At 40.5% G+C, this 11,581-nt stretch overlaps 1 protein-coding gene across 1 annotated transcript; it reads left to right on the top strand.

Moving 5' to 3' along the window:
* Positions 1-2,946: 2,946 nt before the first annotated feature.
* LOC118008502 (olfactory receptor 8S1-like) lies at positions 2,947-3,955 on the top strand. Its single transcript, XM_035002047.1, has one exon. The coding sequence runs from the start codon at positions 2,947-2,949 to the stop codon at positions 3,892-3,894; it is 948 nt and encodes a 315-aa protein (XP_034857938.1). The 3' UTR covers positions 3,895-3,955.
* The last annotated feature ends 7,626 nt before the right edge of the window (positions 3,956-11,581 follow it).

Genomic DNA, 11,581 nt, shown 5'->3' with positions numbered 1-11,581 from the left:
AGGTTTCAGTCTGGGGGGCTGCCCTAAAGTCCTTTACCCGTGCTACCGGTCTGTGAGTCTGTGCCCCATCCCCAGCATGGGAGGCTTTCGAGAACTAGTGGTACAGGATCCCCACGGCTCCCTTCCCTTTCTGTTTGTCTTCTGATATGTGCCCGCAGAATCACAGCTCCCCACTTCATACCTGGAAACCAACCACCTGTGATATTCTGTTTGTAGAGATCCAGATCTATCTTCTTACATCTCAGGCTGATTCCATGGGTGTTCAGAGTGGTCTGGTAGATATCCAGCTCAATTCCTGGGACTGGTTGGAATAGGGTCCCCAACTCCTCTGCCATCTTTTTGGGAAATTCTGTCCTGTGAATTTTTCTCCAAACTCTAAGAACTTTGGAAATTACTAGGCAGCCTTCTGAAAGAGGCTGTTTAAGGCTTTCTCTTACAATTTTGTGTTTATGAATTTCCTTTAAAAGTTTATAAACTTCCTTTCATGTTATTATTGTCTGACTCTGTTATCAAAACAGGCTATGCTTACAACTTTACATTAATATTACCTTCAAATATCTTTGAAAATCACTCAATTGTTTTTAGTGATTACTTGTATAAATCCCAGATATGTCTAAATCCAAGTATCTGCATATCAGAAAAGAAAAAGAAACATCCATCTAGCCCTTTATTATCATTTGAATTCAGGAACAGATCTTGATGTGTTATGCTCCCTGTTTGCTTATATAATGTCCAGAGAAGTGGCACAGCCTTCTAACAGAACACTAGATTTTGCTTTCTGAGTCTCCCCTCTCTTTGTTTTGTATCTACAGCTCCTTTTCTGTCTATAAGAATATATATATCACAGGCGCCTGGGTGGCTCAGTTGGTTAAGCTACTGCCTTCGGCTCAGGTCATGATCCTGGAGTTCCAGGATCAAGTCCCGCATCAGGCTCCCTGCTCGGCGGGGAGTCTGCTTCTCCCTCTGACCCTCCTCCCTCTCATGCTCTCTGTCTCTCATTCTCTCTCTCTCTCAAATAAATAAATAAATCTTTAAAATAAATAAATTAATTAAATAAAATAAAAAGAATATATATATCACAAACCTTAAATTCAATTTCCCCATTTGAGGCTATTTAGTCAAGTTAAAAAAAAAAAAAAAGCAGTTTTTAAGGTCTTATGATATAAATTTTAATCCTGACTCCACCACTTAATAACTTTATAAACTTGGACCAGATATTCCACTGTGCCTCAGTTTCCTCATTTGGGGTAAATGAGGGTAATAAAATTCCAGTTCATAGAGTTATTGTGAGGAATTAGTTATCATACCTAAAATGTGCGGGACAAAACCTGGAATTTGGTATGTAATTAATAAATCTTCATTATTATTTTTGCTCTGGTCTCATTCTCTTCTAAAAAACATACCAGTTTTTAGCATTAATGCACATCTAAATCTTCTTCAATCTGGCCAATGCTCCCACTGTTCCTTATAGACAACAATACATTGTAAGTCTAAAATCCAATGGGGGGGGTGCCTTGGTGGCTCAGTTGGTTAAGCGACTGCCTTTGGCTCAGGTCATGATCCCAGGGTCCTGGGATCAAGCCCCGCATCAGGCTCCCTGCTCGGCGGGAAGCCTGCTTCTCCCTCTCCCACTCCCCCTGCTTGTGTTCCCTCTCTCGCTGTCTCTTTCTGTGTCAAATAAATAAATAAAATCTTTTTTAAAAAATAAAAAAAATAAAATCCAATGGGTATTTTGTATTTCTAATCATTCAGAATCAAACTGTTGTATTTGTCACTGTTGATTGCTCAGTCCTTCACCATCTCTTCCTTGGCTTTCATGACCTGCCTTCAACAGTTTCCCTGAAAACCTCCCTGATTGTTGACACAATTGATCACTAAAATATTCATCTGAGAGATATTTATGAATTCAAATTATGAGGGCAAAGGAAAATAACCTGCGATCAATGAACAGCTTCCCTTTGCTTTCCCAAATGTGACATACTGAGACTAAGCACATAAAGGATGCTGCCACCTACTTTGCCTCCTTTCAAACTCACTAAACACCTGAGAGTTTTCATCAAAATCAAAGCTTCAAGATAGAAGTTCCGAAAGGCCACACTAAATAGAATCCCTTGAGTTTTTAAAATTTTTTTGTTTTGTGTGTGAGTCTAAAGTTGGACTTCAAGCTATGACTCCAGAGAATAAAAAACATTGGCTCCTTGGTCTCCTGGGGTGTCAGGCTCTGCTGGCCAATTACTAATTACTGACTGCCTAATCTACACCTGCCCTTCTGAAGGGTTATATCTGGGAATCACTCACTTCATGGATTCTCCTAGTACAACAGTATTTAGAGTCAGAGAGAAAACTAAAAAAAGGGATGCCCAAGGATTTGGACTTAAGACTACCAGAGAGAAGCCCTCCATACCTTTTGTGGATGATTTGAGAGTCTTCATACAGCCAGGAGGAGAAAAAGGCAGGACCAAGCTAGAGCTCAGAGGATATGTGCTTTTGAAGCTTCAGCCTTTAGTACCTAGCTCTTAGGTAAATTATTTTCATGGCCTTACTGTAACTTCCCTTAGAAAAAAAATTAATAATCTGAAGTTCCTGTAATTAGTCCTTGTGAACATGGAGATCTCATGGCCTGAGGTAAAAATCAGAGCAGCTGGAAATCTTCTGAGCTCAGAGACAGCACAGCAGAGAGCCAGGGAGGAGAAGGACTCCATGGAACCATTAAAGGCATATGTGAGGGCTATGAAAATGGAGATCAGACAAGGCAAGAAGGAAGATACAGGGAAAGATATAGGGAATAAATAGAGAAGAGTGGATACTGAGCCCCCAAATCTGGGCTTTTGTGGCTCAGAAGATATAGGGAATAAATAGAGAAGAGTGATGCCTTCTGGAAACTGTTACGGAAAGAAGAGATTTCAATCTCTTTCCTAATTTTTCTCTAAATAACAGTGACCATAAATGGCCTCAAGGAATCACAGCAGCATCACAGAGTTCATCCTTCTCGGGCTGTCTGCTGACCCCCATGTCCAGGTTCTGCTCTTTGTTCTGTTCCTGATAATTTACCTTCTGACTCTGCTGGGGAACCTGCTGATAATACTTGTGATCCATACAGAATCTAACCTCCACAGACCCATGTACTTCTTCCTGAGCCATCTCTCCTTCCAAGACCTCTTCTATGCTTCAGTCACTGTGCCCAAGCTGCTGGAGAACCTCCTGTCTCAGAGGAAAGCCATCTCAGTAGAGGGCTGCCTGGCTCAGGTCTTCTTTGTGTTTACCACTACAGGGATTGAGGCTTGCCTGCTCTCAGTGATGGCCTATGACCGCTATGCTGCCATCTGCCACCCTATGCTCTATGGACAGGTAATGAATAAACAGCTATGTGAGAGGTTGGTGTGGGGCTCTTGGGTCGTGGCCTTTCTGGATGCACTCATGAACATCCTCCTGGCTTTGAATATGGACTTCTGTGAGGTTCAAACCATCCACCACTACTCCTGTGAGCTGCCTTCCCTCTTCCCTCTCTCCTGCTCTGATGTCTCCACCAACTCTGCAATGCTACTCTGCTCTGCCCTCCTGCATGCCATTGGGACCTGCCTCCTGATCTTCTTCTCTTATGTTCGCATTCTCTCCACCATCTTGAGCATCAGCTCCACCACAGGCAGAAGCAAGGCCTTCTCCACCTGCTCCTCACACCTCACAGTAGTGACCCTGTTCTATGGCTCAGCCATTGTTCGCTATCTCATGCCAACCTCAGGCTCATCTCTGGAGTTGATCCTCTCCATACAGTACAGTGTAATCACTCCCCTGGTGAATCCACTCATCTACAGCTGGAAGAACAAGGAGGTGAAAGCAGCTCTGAGAAGAATGATGATAAAATATTTACAGTGTCTCAGCACAGAAGAGATATAACATGAAAGAAACACAAAATAGAACTGCAGCAAGAAATCTCATGATTGACATTAAGTTCCTGATTTCCTGTTTTGTCACATGTTGCAATGTGCATTGCTGATTCTCCCTTTTTAAAAATTATCAAGGAAAGTGCTAGAAGCTATTTTGTTTTTCATGGCTCAGAATCAATACTATTCAGACACAGAGCACATAAGTCAGAAAACCTTCTCAGCTTCATAGACTTAGTTAATAACATGTCTCATGAGTCACTTTTTTTAAAGTCATTCAAATTAGAATGGACCCTGAAATATTTTGTGTCCTGAATGTTCAATTTGAACTAATGTTTCTGGGGAAAGATTTTTATAGGAATAAAAGATTCCTGGGTCTCTGAGAAGGGGAAAACAAAGACTTGGCCTTTATGGGGTGGAGGAAAGGGTCATGGGTGGTGGTAAGGTCCGTGGAAATAGGCAGAAATAGAAAATGTGGCCAACACAGGGAAGTCACAATTTAACAGGTATACCAGTTCTCTATTGCTTTCTGTTATTGCTATAATAACTTCAGCAAATTAAGATAACATGCATCTATTACCTTAAAGTTCTCTAGGTCAGAAATTGGGGCAGACACCACTGGGTTCTCTGTTTAGGGTCTCACAAGACCAAAATCAAGGTGATGGCTGGGTTGGGCTCTTCTCCACAGGCTCTGGAAGTTCAGATTGTTGGCAGAATTCGGTCCCTTGAGACTGTAGATCTGAGGTCCCCATTTCTTTGCTGGCTGTTGACTGTGGATCATTCTCTCCTTATTGAGACCCCTTCACTTCTCATATGGTCTTCTCCATTTTCAAAACAGTGTATCACCTACTTCTCACCTTCCGAATCTCTCTCATGTCCCCTTCTTCTACCATCTGGAGAAAATTCTCTGCTTCTAAAGGGCTGATAATGGATTAGGCCCACCTGTATAATCTCATATTTTAAGGTCAACTGATTTGGGACTTTCATTACATCTACAAAATCCCTTCACAGCAGTCTCTATATTCGTGTTTGAAGAACCATGGAGCAGGAATCTTGAAGGGCCATCTTTAAAATTCTGCCTTTCAGGGCAAGTAAATATATAAGTATAACACTCCTACTACAAAAAGAGCATAAAAGGGAGTAAAGCTAGAATGATGAGAAGAGGAGAGGGGAGAGCTGTGGAAAGGGAGAAGACTCAGTACGATCAAATAGTGCTACGTAGAGATGGGGAAGGAGTCAGTCTGGAGAGGGACATCACTGAGAAGCTGTTAAATACAGAACATCTGTTTGTCCCAGAATATGTATGGATATAGGGAATTCACTGCATCAATGCCTGGGACTGATCATGAAGAAAGACTTTTGCTCTGAATTTCAAATGAAAAAAATACAGAAATATGTTCCTACACAAGGTCTATGATGACCTCTTTCCACTTTAGGGGACCATAAGCCCTGTGGTCCTTCTTCTCTGTCTGCATGCCTCCCACTTCTTTATGTCCCTGTGCCCACCTGGTGCCCTCAAACTACCCTCTGTGGAACTTCACTGACTTTCTACCTAAAAGATATTTGTCTAAGCCATTTTTGCCAATTATCAATTCTTCTTGGAAAACATTCTCTTTCGATCTATAATTATCAAACTTTGAATTTTCATATAAGATAAACATGTTTCAGCCCATTTTAACATTCTGTTTCATTTTCAACCTATTTTCCTGTTTTGCTTCTTGCTTGAGTACTAGAAATAGTCATTCTTGACTGCATTATTATCCAAGATAACAATATTTTATAACAACCTCAGCAGAGGGGTAACATAGAGTCACTAAGGAACCTTTAGGTGTTTGTGACTATCTCTTGTCCTGCAGTTCACAAAAGCACAATAAGAGTTAATATGTCAACAAAATTTTGAAAAGAGTACACACCTGAATGGAATAGCTCACTACCTCATGCATACAATGCAAAGAAAATGTTTTATTACCTCCTTCTGAACACAATCTGTATACCCAAAAGCATTTGCTCTAAGCTACCACACCACACTCCTCTAGGATACCAGATTTGTTTTTATTCAGTAACTTTAATGTGCTTTGATATATATGTATAATGTATGCTTAATATCTGTGTTATATATATATAAACATATATATGTATATACACACACATATATTTAAGTAACAAAAATCAACCAAGTAAATTTTAAAGCTCTAATTGGATTTATTAATTGATTGATGAGTCGGGCAGCGTTCCATCTAGCAAGTAGAAGGGAGCTCCAAAGGGAAAGTTTTCAAACAGAGAGAGGGAGTGGAGAAAGGGAAATTATTAGGAAAGAATCCATTGTTTTAGGCAAGGTTGCCCTCCTAAGGAGAACACAGGGGCCTATCAGTAAATTTCCGAGTGTTGACCATGAAATTCCCATGCTGACTGGCTAAAGGTTACCTTCCTGGGAGGTTGAAACTGCAGTTAGGTTATGAATTAAGTCTTGGTTTACTGACATGGGACCCTAAGCTAAGTGATGCCATTTGGGGCTTGTGGTTTTCTTTTTAAAAATACACACACATGGGGCGCCTGGGTGGCTCAGTTGTTAAGCGTCTGCCTTCGGCTCAGGTCATGATCCCAGGGTCCTGGGATCGAGCCCCGCATTGGGCTCCCTGCTCCGCGGGAAGCCTGCTTCTCCCTCTCCCGCTCCCCCTGCTTCTGTTCCCTCTCTTGCTGTATCTCTCTCTGTCAAATAAATAAATAAAATCTTTAAAAAAAAAACACACACACACATTTAGTGAGCACTAAATACATGTTTAATATTATAACTGTACCAAAAAGTAATTTTGTTACCAAAACCCAATTTTGGCTCCTGTCACTCAAAAGGCCAATACTCAAGAGATGAGTTTTGAGTGAAAAGGAATGTTAGCTTTATTCAGGAGGCTGTATGCCTTTGGAAAAGGTGAATTCTTGTCCAAAAGCCAACTCCAAGGTTTCTGCGTGGCCCAGAGATTTTTAAAGGGGTTTAATCAGCTAAGGGAGTGCAGGGGTCTGTGACATTTCTTTATTACATGCAGACTTGATGATGCCAACTACAGAGTTATCTTGGTGCTCTCAGGTTGTGCAAGAAGGTCTGGTGCCCAGGGGTGGTTGTGCAAGAGTATTCTGTTCTTTATGTAAAGGAGAGCAAGGTCTACAGATGCACAAAGGAGGGTTAGTAAAGTCATTTGTGTGACCTTAAAAAAGAAAAATATTTTGCTAAAAGATTACTGGGTTAATGAGAAAGCCAATTCAGTTTCAAATAGACTTGCTGGGCTCTGTGGCCTGGGAAAGTTCTGGTCTTTCATTCCCCAAGACCAATGATCTGCAAATTTCAAAGAAAATAAATTAATTCTGTTACAGATCAAGGGCCTTCAGTCAGCAAGCAAGGAGTGTGTTAATTTGCTAACCCTTAAGTTAACCCTTAGGACTGGATAAAGGGCTGTTATAATTGCACCAAATAATATAAATGACAATATTATTTGTTCCAAAACTCTAGCCTTTTAAAAGAATCTTATATAGCATACTATAAGACAATATTTATAATACTTTAATTTTATATCTTAATTTGAGTGTTATGAAAAATTTTCTCATAAGTAGGTGAGAATGTAGTGATTAAAACAAGGGGATTGTATTGTGACTGTGTTATTTTCTGTTTCTTCCTTTTTGAATTCTGGTTTCATTAGAATTTCTCAAGATTAAAAGAAAAAACTTACTAATTCTACAAATGCTGATGGATCCAAGGTTTCTAAACTCAGGATACTTACACCTCTAGGAAGGAAAAATACCTTTTTCCTATACCATTTCATGTTCATGAGTGAGACCCCTGTAACAAAAGACAAATTAACAAGAGAAAAGGATACAAATATTATTTAAGATAAGTTTTGTGGGACATAACAAAAAGAAGCCCAGAAGAAACCGTTAAACCTGAGTGGGATATTTTCCCAGGTTTATTGAGATATAACTGACATACAACATTGTGTGAGTTTAAAGTATATAACATATTGATTTGGTACACCTGTATATAGAATTTGATTACTACCAATAGCTTAGCTAACACCTTACAATAGGAACATGTTGATCAAAGGGTACAAACCTGAGTATTTTTACAGAAAAATGGGAAAGTCATGGAAAGATGTGATAAGAAAAAAGTGAGCCATGGGGCACCTGGGTGGCTCAGTTGGTTAAGCAACTGCCTTCGGCTCAGGTCATGATCCTGGAGTCCCGGGATCGAGTCCCGCATCGGGCTCCCTGCTCAGCGAGGAGCCTGCATCTCCCTCTGACCCTCCCCCCTCTCATGTACTCTCTCTCATTCTCACTCTCTCAAATAAATAAATAAATCTTTAAAAAAAAAGAAAAAAGTGAGCCAAGTATAGGAAATGGGAGTGGGGAGACTGGGGCTGGTAATTAGCAAGGCCTATTCAGATTCCTCCCTGTGTCCCTTCACCTTTGGCAATAAGGATGCCCCTTTCCTCCAGGTATAGGGAGGGCACCTCTCACATGAGGGTTTTTATGATTTGCTTCAGGGGAAGGTCAGAAAGTCCTTTCTGCACCTGATATTTCTCAAATTCCTTCCGCATGAAATATTCAGCATTCCAAGGGGCTATATTTTGGGAAAGTGATCTTATCCTAGGCTATAACTCCAACACAGACGTTCCAAAAGACCATACTGAATAGAATCATCTGAGGCTCTTACAAATTGCAACTTCTCTAATTAATGAGTTTTAAAGTGGGCTTGAATCAGAGAGGAAATTAAAGAGATGCCTCTGTGGCTGGGGCTATGACCATTGGAGGGAAACTCCTCACAGTTTTTGTTGAGGATTTGATAGTCTTACCATGTAATGAGTAGGAGAAAAAGGCAGGACCAAGTCAGAGCTCAGAAAATGTTTGTCTTGAAGCTTCTACCTTTAAGACTATCTAGCTCTGGGGGCGCCTGGGTGGCTCAGTCATTAAGCGTCTGCCTTCGGCTCAGGTCATGATCCCAGGGTCCTTGGATCGAGCCCCACATCGGGCTCCCTGCTCCGCAGGAAGCCTGCTTCTCCCTCTCCCACTCCCCCTGCTCATGTTCCCTCTCTCGCTGTGTCTCTCTCTGTCAAATAAATAAATAAAATCTTAAAAAAAAAAAAGACTATCTAGCTCTGGGGTAATCAGTTTTCTGTTCTCACTGTCACTTCCAACCAGAAAAAATAAATAAATAAAAGGACTGATTGCCTCTCCTGTAACTAGGCTACAGAAATATTTGTTCCCATGGGCATAGAGACCATCCCAGTCCAGATGAGATCCCACCATGAAAAGACCAAAGTGACAGGAAATCTTCTGAATCAGAAAAAGCCTGGAACTCGGTAATGTCCACTATGATTGCTCTGAAGTTTCTCCTCTCTCCTTTCTGTTCCCTATCTTTCCCTCTCCTAATCCAGCCTTCTTTTCCTGTCTTCTCACTAACTTCTGTCTGCTGGAGACTGAGGTCCCTGACCCAGAAATCACATTTTCCGTACAGTGGAGCCTTGGACCTAAGCAGCTCCATGGGAAGAACTCTCTATCCTCAATGAGTTACACTGAGCATTGGGATCTGGCACATCTTGCATCCTGGGTTCAAACTCTGCCTTTGCCTGGGCTCTAGAAGTTCAGTGAAACCTGGGACCAGCAGGTGGAAGCAAAAATGTCAAGGTAGATGGGGATAGTGGAGAGTACACCAGAGTAGACAGCAGATAACAGCAGCTCTGAGGAAACCCTCTTCTTCTAGGACGCCAAACCACATGTACTACAGAAAGTTCTCTCTTTCTTTTTGCATTACTAACTCCCCTTGGCCCAAGTAAATATAGATGATGAGAAGCACACAGAGAGGGGGGCAGGATCTGCACAGGTTTGCAAAAAAATATCTGGATTCAAAAAATTCTTTTTCTGTTCTCTCCTATGATTTCATCCCTCCTCCCTGTCTAGATATCCAGGGTCTTTATACCACTCACACCTGAGTAAACAAACTCCTACCCCATCCCACCTGCATTTGGTTATGCAGAACATCCCCACATTCAGTGAATAGAGGAAACCCTCGAGCTCTTTCTCTTCTAATTCCAATAATCCATCAATCCGAGTGTTTGTTCAATTAACTAACATTTAAAAAATTAAATATATGTGAGGCTGCCAAGACTTTAGGCACTTTGTATTAAATGTTATATGGCTTCTCCTCCAGGGAATGACCCCAGATACCTGTCCCTTGATTGGATATGACAATGTCCAATGCAAAGTTCCTGAGCCCAAATTCCAACTAACTTTACTATCTCTATGATCTTGAGAAAGTTACCTAACTTTTCTCTGTCTTAGTTCCTCATCTGTAAAAAAAAAAAGGTATGTGTCAGGACTGTTTTAAACAAATAGAATCACAATACACAGACTGCTGCTTGCCCCCCTGCTGAGTCATATGGGCCCTCATTCCTGGACCAAAGTTTTCAGGATTTGGATCCTTAAATGACACTTCCCAATATCTTCTGCAGATGCTGACATGTTCTTAGGTGCATAGTCAGAAACACCAATAAACAAGGTGGTCAGGTATACTTTAAAAAGTACATGTAGGGGTCAGTAGGGCATGCAACTCTTAGTCTCAGGATTGTGAGTTCAAGCCCAACATTGGGCGTGAAGGCTACTTTAAAAAAAAGCATGTGTAGAATAATTGAAGCAATTATCTGTCTGATTCCTTCAGAAAATTCCAAATATTTGGAGAAATTTTCAAATTCCAGAAAAGAATGATTGAAATTAATTATGGTTTGTTGTGATTCTTATTTTGCTATTGAAGATAAGCAGAGAAAATATTCATTTGAAAGGACTTGAACTCAGAGATGAGAGTTTCCTTAAAATAGACTTTTTTTCCTGCAAGTTTCTCTCTTTGTTTGCTGAATCAGAGTTAATTTGGGCCATCCTAAACTACAGATTCACCTGTAAGACAGACTGAGATATAATCTAGATCTAAGTTCTAAGTCAGATCTCTGTGAATAGTCTGAGGATCTCTGTGAATGTTTAATATTAATAGTGGAGAAAAGACTGCTCTAATTTTTTTGTCCAAGTAAAGAAAATGACAAATACTGGAAAGTTGACTAGTTTTCCAGGATTTAATTACTTGTTGTGAGTCCTTTCGGCAATACCAACATCAGACTCTGGTGTCAGAGCAAAGCTAGAGAATAAAAGGCAGGCTAAGAGGTCAAGAGACTTGTCAGAAGACTGTACGAAGTTACCAACCAAGGGATGTTTCATAAAGAAACACAACTTGAATGTATAGTGCCATATCAAGTGCAAATGAAATGTAAGGAACTAGTCTAGAAAGATAGTCATCCCTGGATACTGGACAAGAGTGACTTAAAATCTAGGAGACAAATGTGCATACATATAACAGTTCAATGTAAGTATCTGCAATGTGGTCTTCTCTAAGCCCAGCATAACCTAACATATAGCAGGCAATTTGTGAATGAATGATTGAGTTATGGGTGGATAGATGGAAGAATGATCAAAGAATAAATGTATAGAAGACTAAGTTAAGGTAAAAGATGCATTAAAGAACCCATAGATACACTAAATAAATTAATGTTCAGAAACATGAATGAATGAACAGGGAATGTCATGGGTTTTAGCCTCTCTGATAGTCTGAAATGGGATAGTAGGCATGGAATACATGAAGTACACCACCAGTTGCTCAAAACTGAGACAAT

The sequence above is a fragment of the Mirounga leonina genome, unplaced genomic scaffold (genome assembly GCF_011800145.1).
Source record: "Mirounga leonina isolate KUSES-001 unplaced genomic scaffold, KU_Mleo_1.0 Mir_126, whole genome shotgun sequence".
Classification (NCBI taxonomy): Eukaryota; Metazoa; Chordata; class Mammalia; order Carnivora; family Phocidae; genus Mirounga; species Mirounga leonina.
This window is presented reverse-complemented; position numbering and strand designations above follow the sequence as displayed.

What these genes read in the sequence shown, in the direction of transcription:
- LOC118008502 (XM_035002047.1), top strand. Translation starts at nt 2,947, where the DNA reads ATGGCCTCAAGGAATCACAGCAGCATCACAGAGTTCATCCTTCTCGGG.